Genomic DNA, 15236 nt, shown 5'->3' on the forward strand with positions numbered 1-15236 from the left:
CTTTCTGTGTTCTTTAAACTATCAACCTGGATAAACCTGGATAAATTGTCTGAAAAGCTAATCTGTTCCTACCAAGATCGGCATGGTAAGACAAAGAAGCATGTTAGGACCTTTTTTAATCACTCTGACAGATTGCGTTAGATTTGTCATTAGAGAATCTGAGCACGGTACCAAAATGAGGGAAGTTGACAGAGCCTTAATAACATCTGGAAGTTCTTTTCATATCGAAAGTCTTACAGTTTAAACTCATCATCCTGCTAAAGCAAAGTGGCTTCATTTAAATGGAAAATAACGATGTGGCTACATAAAAATCTTCTCCAGTGCTGTGTGACTGACTCACCATCTGGTCAGCAGGTGGTGGTGATTTGCTGTGCATTTTATTGGGTTTATCACATTATTTTGTTTATCATGTGCTTCTCTTTTAATACATTATGTCAGTGGAACATCAGGTTCCACTTTTTATTATGATGTAGCTTTTGAGTGCTATCAGAATTTCTTCAGAAAGACTTAGAGTATAGTTCATGTCATGTGTTTTAAAGAACCCATGACATGAATTCATAGCTGGTGAAGAGTAATGCTACATGATGTTTGTGACACATAAAAAAACAAAACAAAAAAAAAAAAAAAACACGGTGATCGATGGAGCAGAAAGCTTGACAAAATGTTTTGTAGTATTTCAGGTATTTTTAAGTTCATAAAAGAATTTATATTGTCTATAACTTCAATAAAAACCCTTTATATGCACGCACACAATGTTGTCCAGCTTGAAAGCCATGATCCTGTCTGCACTGTAGAATATTTACAGCCTGTATTTGTATGTCATCGGATAAATTTGCTTAAATTTTCAGTTCTTCTTCTTTTTTTTTTTTTCATGTTTGGACTCCTACCTGTCTTATCTGTCAGCAGGTACACCAGCCGACCTAGTTCTTCAGGAATGGTGCTGGTTCTCACTACGGTGCCGGGGATGTTCTCATCTTTCATGATCATCCAGCCGTAGGCCGACTTGCCCATGTCCAGGTTGACACGCAAGCTGCACATTGGGGTAAAAACAAGCTGTAAATGTTGACAACACAAAAGCAAACTCACAAAACACTGAAGTGATAAACCAAGAAGCACTGGTGTTTGAAAAAAACAGGACAGTACATTTTTTATTTCTTTCTTGCTTTGCATCATTTCCTTTTAAGAAAAACTAAGAAAATCATTAAGCTCAGTGAAGTACCTGATGGGAATGATGTAAGAGAAAAGCACGATGAATCGAAATAGGTTGCGAAACCAAGGACCCACAAACCCTTGTAGTGCTACCATGACAACAGACAGGACGACCTGGGCCAGGAAAAGGGCCTTAGTGAGGCGGTTCAGCTCCAGGTCCAAAAGACCAACCTTTGAAGACAAGAGGTTGGAGTTCAAAACAAGCACATGTTACAATGTGAGTGTGGTGCTGACTTGAACACAATAACTAAGTAATATCTGAAGTATGTTATGTTTGACACATTATGTATTTTGTAGCGCAGACTTGTTTCCACTGAAAAGCATTTAAACAATTCAAAACGAACAACATTAAATCCAGATTAAAGATTAAGAGTCGCCATCCTATTCCCTTTGTGATAACTAATTCTAGGGAAGCTGCTTTTAACTTTCCCATCTGGTATTTAAGCCCTACAATATGCTACACAGGCACAAAAACAAAACCAATGAAAGACATTCTTGCCAAGTGTGTGTGTGTGTGTGTGTATGGCATAAATAAGTTTATTGGTGGCATTATTTTGTGGTGAACTAAAAGCACGTGATGCTAAAGCATTGTTCTTCAATGTAACAGAAAGTCAAAGGGCCTCAAAGATAGAGAAAGTTCCCATATTGAGATGGCTGTTTGAGAAAAAAAAAAAAAGGTGGGGGGTCAGAGTTGTCTTATTTTTTGAGTGCATCTCCCAGCCAATGGAGCATGTGGGAAAAAGATGTCAAATAAAGAAGCGCCCTTCCCCTTTCTGGCAGCGTTCACAGCAAAGCCCTGTGCACAGAGGGCTTTCATCTGACGCACCACGCTTACAAAAACAGAAGAACATAACATCTCTCCTCCCTCAAATAAAGGAACTGCTCTGAAAAGGAGGGGAGGGGGAGAGCACATATAAAAAGCAGCAAAATTCCTCCACTGCCCAAACCCCCACCAAGCCCATTCCCCTGAGGACTGGGAGAGCTGGGAGACCAGTGTGACTGATTTATCAGTGGCTGTTAAACTCCCAGCAGCAGAGTGTGCAGAAGGGAAGGGCTAGGGGAACGAGAGGGTGGCATCTCCCCACCCCAGTGCCTCACTACATGGTTCATGGTTGAGCTATTGAGAAAAATAGGGGGTTTGGGTGGATTAAAATGAAGAAAAATTAAGACAGAGAGCACAGTGCATGCCTGAAAAGCAAAGGATCCCCTTCTGCTTGAACAATGGCTAGTCGAAATTTTCCAGGCCTTGCTGGGGATCAGATGAAGTCATTATTCATTCAGTCAAGGAGGGGGGAAAGGGACTCAATTACCTCAACCTAAAGATGCTATCACTGAATAAAAGTGCATATTTTACTCCATTCATCTCTAAGCCATTAAAAGTGAAAAGAATGATTCAATCTGCTTGTGTGGCTTGTATTTTAGCATGTGTGTGAAATCTGATGAAGAATTGCAGCTAGGGGACATGAATATTCATGAGTTAAAGCCAAAGAGTATCAGGACTTCAGTCAGGGAGCAGCGTATTGTTTAGTGCTTATGACAGCGACAACTCGAGGAAGTCAAGACATTAAACTGAAATAGATTTTTCAGATCTTAGTAAACAACTTTAAGTTTCTTTTTTTTTTTTTCCAGAGTAACATAGTTTAATATCACATAAATATGTGAAGTGAGCAGAGGACTTTGGCTGGGGTACGTATTTCAAACAATCTTTATTGAAGAGCAGCCTCTTGTCAAATGACATTGTTCTGTCTCTTCACTCAGACAGAGGTCTGTCAAACAATACTGAGACAAAGAGTGAGTCTATGTCTCACATCCTGTCAGATTGATCAAGTACAGGCATTGTCCTGGCCGGTGTCACAACAGATTATATGAGGCCAAAACGTTCCGGCGACTTTAGCCGCACTGTATCGACTTTCTCCCGCAATCTCCAGTCTCCATATTGGCACTTCTGACATCATCTCCTTGAAATATTGAATTCCTCTCAGCTGGAGAGCTTACACAAAACACAGGCCCCTGCCGTTCGACCGGCCACATCAGCGTTCTTAATAAAAGACACTGGTGTCAAAACTGTGCTGCAGCAGAAAAGGACCGCGCTGCGCCAAAGGGAGATTTAGAGGTGCAGACAGCTGCAGGTGATAACTTTGTGTAAAAGTCACTGCATGGCAGCCAAAACACTTGCCTCTTAGATATTACTAATGCCCGCGTCCATCAGTCGACCCGTGTCTATCTAGCCCATCCATGTTCCAGGTAAAATCTTATATTGAGATTAAAATTTTCATTAATCTTCTCAATCCGGGGACAAAACGCTCGATGGGGATTCTGTGGGATTAACTTTCTGCTGAAAATGTCATTTAAATCCTTGCTTAGTTAATTTCCCTTTTGGTTAATTAGCAACTGGCACTGACCTTTACCATTGACAGGTCCAACGTTATCTTGAAAGTCAAGGTTAAAAAACCACCTTGCCGTAGTGATTGATTAGTGATTAGAGGCAGGAGGAGAAAAGATGGCATGAGGAGAACTTGGAACAGATGTTACTTTGTGTGTGTGTGTGTGTGTGTTTGCAGCTTTTATACAACTGCTGGTTTTCAGCTCATATGGTCTTTAGCATTTCTAGGAAACACAAATATATATATATATATATATATATATATATACACACACACACACACACACATACACAATTTTTTTTTAGGTCTGATGTAAAATCTAAATATCTAATTAAAACTGATTTTCTCCCAAAACATCCAGGTAAATATATCAAAATGCTGCAACTCATTAATCCACAGAAAAGTAATCAGCAAATGTTTTGGTAATTGATCAGTTGTCTTTTTTTTTTTTTTTTTTAATATAAATCTGAAGCATAAAAGTAGTTCAAGACTTTAAACTGTGATGGTTTCCTGTTTCTCTGCCTCTGGTTGTGATCGACAAACAACAAAATATCGTGTCTGTGTTTTGACAGAGACTGTCAGAGAGACATCCATCACCATCTTGAACTTCATACACCAGACTCAATCACGCCACTGATTGAAATTATATATATCTGTACGCATAAAATAGAAAAATATATCTTTCGATTTAAAGCATGTGCAAAAAAAATGAAGTCATAGAATTGCTAACTTCCCAACAAAATCTAAAAGGTGTTCACCTTGTTCTTGGCGTAGGATGTGTTCAGTACGCTTCTGGTCTCTTTGCCTGTGTAGATCACCACCCCTATCACCGTGCCTGCCAAAGGGAGAGACAAAGAAAGTAATGCTGCTCATTAACGGAAACTCACCCCCGCCATCTCCTTCACACCACACACACACACACACACACACAAACATACATAGACGCACTCATCTTGGTCAAGTAAGATGAACTGCATGAGAGGAAACACAATAAGGCTGAGCTGAGGCAGTTTTGTCTCATTGCCACTCAAGCCAACAGACAGGAGTTTAATACGCTTAGACTCTCAGGGCCTTCAGCCGCCCTATGGAACCTCATAAAACCTGATCAATATACTTCCATCTTTATTTGCCAATTCATTATGGTGGCCTTATTACGAAGGATTAATGAGTCATTAATATTAAATGAGCTTAATGGGAGAGCAAAGGCACCAATAAACCTAAATACTGCCCCTGAAATCCCCAAACTATAAAAATGGCAAGAAAGTTAAAAATGGGCAGAAAACAATACGAGAAAAGTGAAGTGCAGAGAGAGAAAGGCCTTAAAAAACAACCAGAGGAGGACGGTGATAAATAGCTCTCGCTGACTTCTAACTTCAGAAATATTGAGCACCATGACAAATGGTGTGTGGCTCAGCATGCAGCAGGGCTTCAATTTGAATATGCGAGCAACTAATTCTCTCATCACAGCTGGACCGCAGCCCGTTAGAGAGTGAATGCACCGTGATCCGGGCCAGTTCAAGTGTCCAGAATGCCACTGTAGAGGCAATGAAGTGTCTGTCAAGAAGAGGCTTGTGAGGGACAATGACATTCCCAAGCGGAGATGATGTAAGGGGTCTAAGTCAGGCTTTCTGTGCGCGTCTGTGTGTTTGCTCTTCTGGTCAAGGTCAGGCCAGAGAGGAGAGCAGCACCGCAAATCAATGGTGTGGCCATCACTGGGAGCGTCACAAACACTCAACTGACACAACTGTTACTGTGGGGAATTGCTTGGTTGGAGCAAGGGAGGATTACCTCAACTGTGGGTTTTCTCAGAGTTCTTCAAACAAGCACAAAGCGGTATCAAATCAAACACCTTCAAGGTTCAATACCATGGATCCTTTGTGTAACACAACTTGAGCAAAGGGCTGCATAGAATCTATTAAATCTGGTGCTGTAGACTGGTTCTTGTTCCCTTAAAAGTTTATGCCGACTACAATTATTTTAATAAAAACTTTGTGTGTAATGATCATTGTCTCCACTGCTTTGTGCCACTGGATACAGTCCACATTCAATAGGGGCTCCTGAACCTTGTTTTATTCAAATAAAAGTAGTCATTCACATACCTGATGCAACAACTGTGCTTGCCCAAAGAGTGTTTTCGATGCTCAGACTCTCGTGGATCTGTGGGTCTGTGTCCTCCTGTGGAAAAATAAATAAATAAAATAAATCAAGTGTACCCATTGGTTTGAATAAGGCCGTAAAGGTTCTTTTTTTATTTTTTAATATGGATATGTCTGGCACTGGAAAATAATGCATACTACTTAGTGGCAAAAGAGAGCTAGCTTCTTGGAGGGAAAACCTCAATGCTGTGAATTTATTTCTGCAATTAGCCAACTTCTAATTAGTATTTCTCAGAGCAGCCCTAGAGCAGATAAGAAAAACAAAACCAAGACCCGCAGGTCATGAATTTAGCTTTTAGACAGTGTAAGTGCAAGTTAAACAATTAATTCTCAAAAAAAAAAAAAAAAAAAAAAAAACATTATTAAAAGGAAGAGGGTAAAAAGTTTTCTTCCATATAGACCTTGTTTGTTTACAGTATTTATAGTGGGGCTGAACAATCAATAACATTTTTATTGAGACCACAGTATTGCCACCGCAATATCCAAATGGCTGGAGCTGCAACTTGTAAAGGTAAAATATGTCACAGACCATAAATGAAGCATTGTGTTGCTATAGAGATGGCTCAGCTAACAAATCATATTCTACAGATGTAGCAGAAAAAAATTATTTCAAGCACAAATTGTGACTCTTTCACTTTTGTATTTATTTTTATCTGCCAGAATAACTGAATTATGATTTATTTTACATCTGCTGCTTAAAAAATAATAGTGCCAATACAAGAGTGTGTATGCCCTAAGACTGAGTTACAACTTACAGAAAAGACCAAAAACTGCATTGTGAAACAACTTCTTTTGCCATTTTTTTCAATGTTTTGGTAAAAGAAGAGAAGAAAATGGAAGAAACAAAAAATAAATCTGAGGTGAGTGAGCTCAGATGAGACAGTAGTGCTGGGCTCTGCTGTGCCATTAATTTTCACAAGTACCTGACACAGTTGTGCAGACTGTAGCGATACAGTAGTCCCTTTATCAATACTCTGACTAGATTTGGCATGGTGATAAAAGCTCCTTTTAAAAACAGTATACACACTGCACATAGATGAGATTTCAGTGATAAATAAGCCCCCAGAGAGCCTCCTGTTTCTCACCCTCCTCCCCTCTTTTACCCCTCTTGCTTAAATAAAGACAAATGCTGAAAATGGCAGGAGTCAGGAGTGCAGAGTCAAGGCTCCAGTTTCAGCTCAAATAGCTCTCCTGATATGATAATTATGATACCTAAGCACCCACATCCTGTCAGTCCACTCAAAAAGGGGAAGAGGTGCATGAAAAATAAATGGCAGTATGCGGAATGCTTGACCGCTCTGACATTGGGATCATACTATGGTGTTCATAACTGCAGAGGTTCTCAATAAAGTCCACAGAAACAAGGCCACAATATCGGCCTCCAGTAAAGAAAAAAAAAAAAAAAAAAGGAAAAAAGAAACCCTCATACATAGGTAAGTTCATTTGCTGCGGATCTGTGGGAACCCATTTTTTTCCCATCCTGCTCAGACTAAAAGCACACGCTATGCAAAGGAAGGCCGCGGAGAATGAATGAGCGGAGGAAGTGCTCGCTCACTAAGCCTGGTGTGTGGCCAAGAGTGAAGACCGGCCACAAAGCCTGCCTTTGTACTGGAGCTCTCCTCTCTGTGGGGGCTGCGCTAATCTGCTATTAATAAAAAAAAAAAAAAAAAAAAATCACTGAGCAACAAGCAAGACGGGATGGAAGGAGCTGGAGCTGCTAGAACCTGCCTATGATGTAAGAGCCATGCCTGCTGGAGATAACAACGGGCCTGGAAGGACACACAAGCTCTCATTGTTGCCACTTGTCACCACTTTGTAGTGATACACATCTTCTATGTCAATTCGGTTTCTATAGAAAAATCTGCATGTGTTTAAGATTTGTTTTACAGGTAATAAATATGTCAACAGGCTACTGTACCCTTGTGAAGTTCCCCTCAAAACTGTGGATGTCCAGCTGAGGCCTCTGGGCGTAGACGTAGGCGCTGATGGAGAAGAGGTCCTGAGACAAGGACACATGACAGAAACACAGGAGATAAATGTCTTTGGTCTCATTCAACCAAATTAGGCTTGTTTTTCAATATAGTGTTAAAAAAAAAAAAAAAAACACTGCCAAAAAACCCCTACTAATTAATTAATAAAAAACATAAATGACAAACGTCTTCGAGTTAGCCTGCAGCCTATGACCTGTCGAACACCCAGCACTAGCTTTGGCCCTATAGTGGAACAAAATTGATTGTACACATTAAATTATTCAAGCAGGCAGGCTGTGGCTCTGCAGCGACCAGGCGGCCTTCAGCCATGCTCAGATTGTGTTCTCCTGGTGCGAACATGGGAAGATTATTTTACTGAAACCCCAGTGGAGAGTAGAGTTCCTCCAGCACTTCACAGGCGCAGGCTCAGACTCTGAAGAATCTTCCAGAGATAACAATGAGACTGCTGAAGACATACATCCCTGATACAGTGTATACTACTGTGTTAGTTTGTTGTTACTGTAGTTTTGACACTTCCAACAAATGCACTGAAACAAGCTTGACCTTTCTAGTAGCTAAAAGAAAACACAGTGGTATTAACTATAACATAATAATAACATTAACATTGTCATTTATTACTAAGCAGATAGTTATGAAGCTAAAATTTGATCCTTGATTATTCACACTCAAACTAATAATCAGGGGTCATATGTGCTGTTGTGAGAAGAATATTATAAGAAGATAAAATTGATTCATTCTAACACCTGATAAAAACAGTTTGTCAGTTTTTGGGAGGAACTCACCTTTCCTTGGTATGTAAGTGAGGAACAACTTTCTAACTTTTTCTATCTTCAGGTTTCTTGAAATTCAATCTGGACACCACAACTCATTCATCAAATGACTTCCTGAAACTTTAATTCTCTGATCACATTAAGTGGCAACCAAAGAAAAAACCCCACATCAAATCAACTTAAATCTTAAGTGTTGAGTATCGCCTCCAGTTAAAGGAAGCTGCTGTCAGGTCAAGACTGCTCCTGCTGTCTGTCATCAGTGATTAGGTTTCCATCACTGCACAGACTTCATTTAATGAGCAATGCTTTTAGTGATAACAGTGCACGCCTTCACTTATTCACAGTCTGTCTGTTACTAGAGATTCACCCCATTGTAATGTATCCATACCCCCACTGCTGGCAGTCGCTGTGTGCAGCTGACAGCGACTTTCAGTTTCCAGTCCGTTTCTCCATCTAGCTGATCTGTTCTGATGAAACAAGAACCTGAAAAAAAAAAAAAAAAAAAAAAAGACAGAAAAGCTTTTGGGATTATCATGTCTGTTACATTGTTAGCTCATCATTTGCCTTTTCGTCTCCGTACGGTGCATAATCATCCAATCAGGTCCTTAAATAAATACCTCAGGTGCATCCAAGAGTAGTTACTTAAAACCTAACACTTCCCTTAAATTAATAAACAGTTCCCAGATAAAGCACATATGCCACAATGTAGTGAAAAATAAATCATGCAAAATAAAAATGTGCCACATGGCTGGACCTGTTCAGATGAAAAGCTAACAGTGGAACAAATAAAGGATACGTATTAAGTTCCTTGGCAGGGATTTAATGTCAGTAATACTTTAATACTAAAGACAGTAAGTATGGCCACAGTACCACCAAAGGGATTCTTTTATTGCTCATTAATTAAGCTGTTCATTTGTAATGGGAGTCCTGTTTCTTTTTTTAAAAAATTATTGGTACCATGAAAAATCAAAGACAAACTGAAAACCTTTTTTCATAAAGGCAATTGATGATTTTTTGCAATTTCATAAACATTTAAACTAAAATTTGGCAATAATTATAAACTTCCTTGTAAGTTCTGGCCAAAATTTAAAGCACATTTTAAAGGTTTACATGTGTTCAGTAAACAAATATGGGAGTGCTTTGATGTATTTAGGAGTTTGTGTAGTTGAATTGGTTATATGTAACACCTCGGTCTTAAAAGTGACATCTTTGTGAGATACTGTAAACTACAGGCTTAGAACAGATTTACTCACTAACATGTTACTATAATAAACCGGCATATGTCAAAGCACATCACTAACAGCACTGTGCATACACAGCCTGTAGCCCAGAGTCTGTGGCTGTTGTGGACACGACAAGGTCCGATAAACACTGAGCAGTCGTGACCCGCATTGATCTGAGGTAATATTACACATGAAACTGATGGATGAGAGCAACTATTTGACAGAGAGGGTAAAGGGCAGCTATAAACCATCCCTGGAGGGTTAACTATGATGGAAAACATTAGCACAAGGAGGATGATTCATGCTTTCTTTCTGCTGCAATGGCAGTTCAGCTCCTCACATAACACTGCAATGTGTGTGTGTGTGTGAAAGAAAGTATATGAGACTGTGAGAGTGTTTATGTATGTTTGTGTATGTGTGAAGGAGGCATAAAGACATCAACAACTCCCCACCAAGCTTATTGACATATCAAAGATTGATGGAAATGATGTCCTCAGAACATTTCCTCTCAGTGCCCCTCAGAAAAGAGCCAGGATCTTGCACAGCTCATTGATTAATTGGAATTTGTGTCATCCGTCACTTGAACAATGTGACATAAATCATCATCATGAATCCCAGCTTCCTGGATCAGATGACGTCGAAAGGACAGGAAGTGTGGGGAAAAGTCAAATTTTTCACCCAAATGATCTTGACACAGTTTGTGTTAGGGCATACAAAGTTCACCTGTACAGCATTCAGTCTATTTAAGATACAGTATATTACTTTTGTACTACCCTCACATCCGCTGGGATTATTTACAACTGATGATTTAAATATATCTCATCCTTTATCTTTGTTCCCCAAACAGGCAATTTACAAATCATGGACGTATTTTTTCAGAGCTTCAACACTTTGCCTGCTTACCAGTTTTCTCAGACGTTCTCAGAAAGATCATGTCTGCAGGAATCCTCTGGTTCTATAGAAAGGAAAAAAAAACAACAACAAAAAGAGTTCAAATGGGAGAGTGTTATTGAGCACTGTGGCAAACGCCCTGTGAATCTTCCTGAATAATTAAACAAGGTCAATACCTTGACCAGTGGGTGAAGGAGAATCAGATTTTTAAAGTGGGTCTAACACAGTAATGGAAATTTTACTTGTCCGCTTTCCAGCAGCAGCTAGATTTCATGAGGGCTGAGCTGAAACCCAAAACCACAAACTCTATTCTTCTTTGCATCAGCTTCACCCGCATTAATAAGACTTGGACACACTTTTAATGATCCCCGTAAAGCCCCAACCTCTAAAGGAAAACAAGTTTTACCTTCTCAACAATGATCATGTCTCCAACTTGTATGTCTGAACTCTTCACTTGAATTTTACCTGAGGAAAAGGAATGCTTGAATGAACAACAATGTAAAAGTCAACTGCAATCATTGGTTAACAAATAGTGTGTGAATTTTCAAACAGCAATGAAAGGATCTAAAGTTAGGATGATGATTTTTGGACTTTGAAAATCACCTTTAGATAAAAACACAGCCTAATTTGTGTGATTCCTTTATTTTAAATCGCGGGTATTCTGGCAGATTGATTACTGCAATCCAAAATGTTCTGTTTTCGTATTTGGTCTGAGGCACAGAGGGTCAGGCTAAACTATACTGCCTCAATATCTACTACGACCCTTCTTCTTCTACCGCACTCAAGCACACTAAGTGTGTACATAAACATGGTGTGAAAGCTTCATCCTCAGCCTTGGTCAGAAATATCACACAGGGGGATTTTACCACACATTTAACAAACAGACAGATCTTAGATCGCACAGTCTTGAGAGATCAAGAGAGGGGAGAAAAAAAAAAGAAAAAAAAATCAATGTAATGACAGTGAGAAGAACTGACTTGAGTTACAAGTATAGATGCAGTCAGGCTGTGCTGTGGAATATCTGTTATCTTTGAGTCCCCTCACTAACCTCTCACTGTAAGCTTGCTGTAGAGTTGGGAGTTCATCTCTTTGTCCCGCTGGAAGCGTCGCACTTCATCCACGGCCTCTCGCACCACTGTGACGGCTAACACAAACCCCTGAGTAACGATGAAGCGTTTTTATTAAACACACAATAATCAACTAGAAAGCCTTATTCACAGAATAATCTGATAACATAACCATATATGCTAAATGTTAAATATTAACCAATGTTAGAGCAGATTTGGTAAGAATTCTAAGAATATTGGGTGAGTTTATGACAGCTTCCAATCATTTGTCTTTACCTGTATACCCGAGAAAAGAAAAATGAATTCCTGTTTAAAGGGTTTACTCTTAACCATCTCCATGGGTGAATGGACGAAGTCCAAGGGGTGTTAACATTTAGGTGATTTACTGGCTTTAGTGCTGCAAATATTTTCAGTATAAATTCATTAATTCATTATTTTCTCATTTGTTTAGTTCATCAATTGCCAACAAAATGTGAAAAAAGCCCAATGTGATGTCTTCAAATTATTTGTTTGGCCAGAAAAATGGTCCCCTACTCAATGACACTCAGTTAGAAAAGATATAATACAGAAAAGCTGCAAATCCTTATGTTTGAAAAAAACAAAAATAGTAAATTTATTCTCAAAAATAATTTTTTTTCAGCTCTGAATTTCTTTGAAAAAAAAAAGAAAAAGGGATGAGCTCATTTACCAGAGGCGCCCAGTATGTGTACAAATATCCGATTTTCAGTGAAGGCACAAACTGGGAGCAGGCCACCACCAGAAAGTAGAGATTGAGAAAGAACTTGAACTGTTGGTAGAGAACCTGAGAGGGAGACAATGATTCGGTGAGGTGAGAGAACATGTCAGCGAGGCGAATCAAAGACGACAACGACGGCGATGACAGCTGCCAAAGGAGACACAGAGGATGCAGCAGCAGCAGCACCAAAGCCGGCAGGATGGGTTACTGTACAAGCTCCGAGATGGAACAAGATACATGTTGACGCTGTTAACTTTACATTAACCTAATGAAAACTCTGGCAGTTTGAGAACTTTTGTTTCAAATGGCACTCAGGGAACGGATTTCATGTCGTAGGTCCAATGTCTGCTGGTGCTTGCGCTTTGCAGAATAAACATAAAACACAAAATAAACAGGAGTGATGGCAGCAATAATGAATGAAGAAGAAAAAAAAGATCAAGCGCCTTAATTCTCACATACCTTAAGTGACACCTGTGACTTATTGAGGGCTCTTTGCTAATGGGGCGTCCATCAACAGGGAGCCTTTAGTACTGTATTCATCTAAGGTCAAATTTTGAATAATGCTTGCAATAATGAGAGTCTAGTGTCTCGCCAGATTATCAGAGACAATGGGATCAATGGATGATGTTCTACAGTTAATGAAGCCTCTGACCTTTAGGGAAAAATGCACACTGCTAAACTCAATTTGTGTGTATTTAATAATTCAAAGTGTAGGGAGAAAAATGGAGCCGTTTTGTTCAGCACCGATGACAATACCTACATCTCTAATAGACAGTTGACATTTTATGGCCTGGGCCAAAGGTGGCCCTCTTAATCATGGAACCACTCTCTGAACTCTGATCGGGCCCAAATGTTCTGCGACAGTATAAACCCTTAATATAATGACAAAACAGTTCAATATTAGATGAAGTGAGTGCTACTGTGTTCTAGCTACTGTTAACCTGTGAAGCGATCAAGGCAATTAACTGAAAGGATGAAATGCCACTGTATTGACTGTAAAAGTTAATAAGAGTAGGAACATAGACTCAGCAAAGACTGAGTCAGGAGCTTATAATGTGTTCAAATATGTAATTATATGACACAAGTTACACGTCAATGTCTTTGAGAGCTGACTCACCCCAGGCACAAAGGTAAAGATATTGTACTTCTGGTTTTTGATGCCATTTTTTGGGTACTTCTCTTCACATTTCTCCGGGCAGCCGAGCCATACCGTCCGGGCCTTTAACTCCTTCTTTCTCCGAAATACATGTGCCAAACAATCACAGCAGCTGAGAAGGGAAGAAAGCAACACAAATTTTTTTTCAAACCCACAACACCCACCAAACGTTGCTTAATGTGTGGTACTGGTCAGCTTGGCTGCCCCACACCAGTGATTTCCAGCAAACCCTCTAATTCTTTGTCTGTCATTTTTCTAGTGAATTACGGTACAAATAGCAAGTTGAACAGGTTATTTTGTTTTAAGAAGTTTGAGGCAAGCACTACTTTCACTGATAAACACATAGAAAAGCATTTTCAGAAATTATATATATATATATATATATATATATATATATATATATATATATATATATATTTATTTATTTATTATCAGATGGCTTAAAGGTGGTATATATATCTCCACATTAAACAGTTGTCCTTGTTTCTTCACAGTAATACGCAGTAAAGAGAAGAACATGCTTTCGGTTGTAAAAAGGAGCACATCAGTCAGAGTCCACTGAAAATGAAAGACTAATTAATTTGCCAATATTAAAATTATCATAATTTTAACATTTATTTTGCATTTTTTAATCTGTGGTTTTGACCTCCCTTGTAACACTTCTGTCAATAAAAGAAATGGATCTCTTACTCATGGCCATTTTCCTAATAAATATCAAGACTATCAACAGCCTCATTGCTCTTTCATTTTCTCAGCTGTTCAATCAATTGTGGCCATTGAGCACCACAGCTGTGCCCTGCTACACCCAACAGCTATTTATACCCCCAGTCTTGTCAGTGCTAATTAGATCTTAAAGGCTTCTTCTGACACTATTTCATAAAAAAGCCCTTTGCTTGACCTGAACACATTAGTATATCTCCAGGAGGGAATTCCCTCACTGATGCTGTGGGAACACTTTCACAGCTGAACCATCTGGTAAACCCTGAAGAAGCAGCCATGCTGTATATCTGCACATAAAACATACCATGAGGCATACAATGGCACATGTTTGTCCTTGTTTCCTGGCTAGTTGGACCTCATGTTAAACATTTCAAGCATGAAAGCATCATCAATGTCATATTAGTAAAACTCTAAGAAGAGATTAGAGAAGAGATAGATTGTCAATTGACATTTACTTTTTAAATATTATTTGACTTTCTATCAACCTGCTAATGACTACACTGGAGCTTATCTAGCATATCTGATATAAAATGCAAACAGCAGTGTAGTGTGGGGGTAAATGAAAATGAGAGCAGCCTGATGTGAGCATGACCTGAACCTGCACCTGTCGGGGGGCGGCGTGGGGAGTAGAGGGGAGAGTGTCAGTGTATACCGTCATGCTGATCAACTTGGCTTTTCCACTTTTTAAGCAAGTTGGCAAAACATAAAACTAAATAAATCAACTTTGGTAAAAACTCTTGTTTGTATTGGCCTCGACGCTCCCCGTCTCTGTGCACTCTGAGTCCAGATTCATAAGAGCGATTATTTGAGCAAATGAATGCTATTCAAATAATATGCCATTTGAACAGTCAGGGCTTATTCAGTGTGAATTATTTGTGTTTTATAATCCCACGCTAAGCATACATAAAATTACTGGAAAGCATCAAACTGGTC

The 15236-nt window shown here is 39.3% G+C and overlaps 1 protein-coding gene across 2 annotated transcripts in view; it reads right to left on the reverse strand.

The window, feature by feature from the left end:
* Positions 1-15236, reverse strand: part of atp9b (ATPase phospholipid transporting 9B) — a 33194-nt gene that overhangs the window by 12982 nt on the left and 4976 nt on the right. For both annotated transcript variants that reach the window (XM_029514288.1, XM_029514287.1), the window contains exons 3-13: positions 13545-13695; positions 12380-12493; positions 11673-11781; positions 11031-11089; positions 10637-10688; positions 8899-8993; positions 7668-7748; positions 5693-5768; positions 4352-4428; positions 1220-1380; positions 888-1030 (exon numbers count right to left, since the gene is read on the reverse strand). In XM_029514288.1, the coding sequence (XP_029370148.1) occupies positions 888-1030; positions 1220-1380; positions 4352-4428; positions 5693-5768; positions 7668-7748; positions 8899-8993; positions 10637-10688; positions 11031-11089; positions 11673-11781; positions 12380-12493; positions 13545-13695 (1118 nt within the window). The remainder of the gene's footprint in view (positions 1-887; positions 1031-1219; positions 1381-4351; positions 4429-5692; positions 5769-7667; positions 7749-8898; positions 8994-10636; positions 10689-11030; positions 11090-11672; positions 11782-12379; positions 12494-13544; positions 13696-15236) is intronic.

Source organism: Echeneis naucrates, chromosome 11 (assembly GCF_900963305.1).
Source record: "Echeneis naucrates chromosome 11, fEcheNa1.1, whole genome shotgun sequence".
Lineage (NCBI taxonomy): Eukaryota > Metazoa > Chordata > Actinopteri > Carangiformes > Echeneidae > Echeneis > Echeneis naucrates.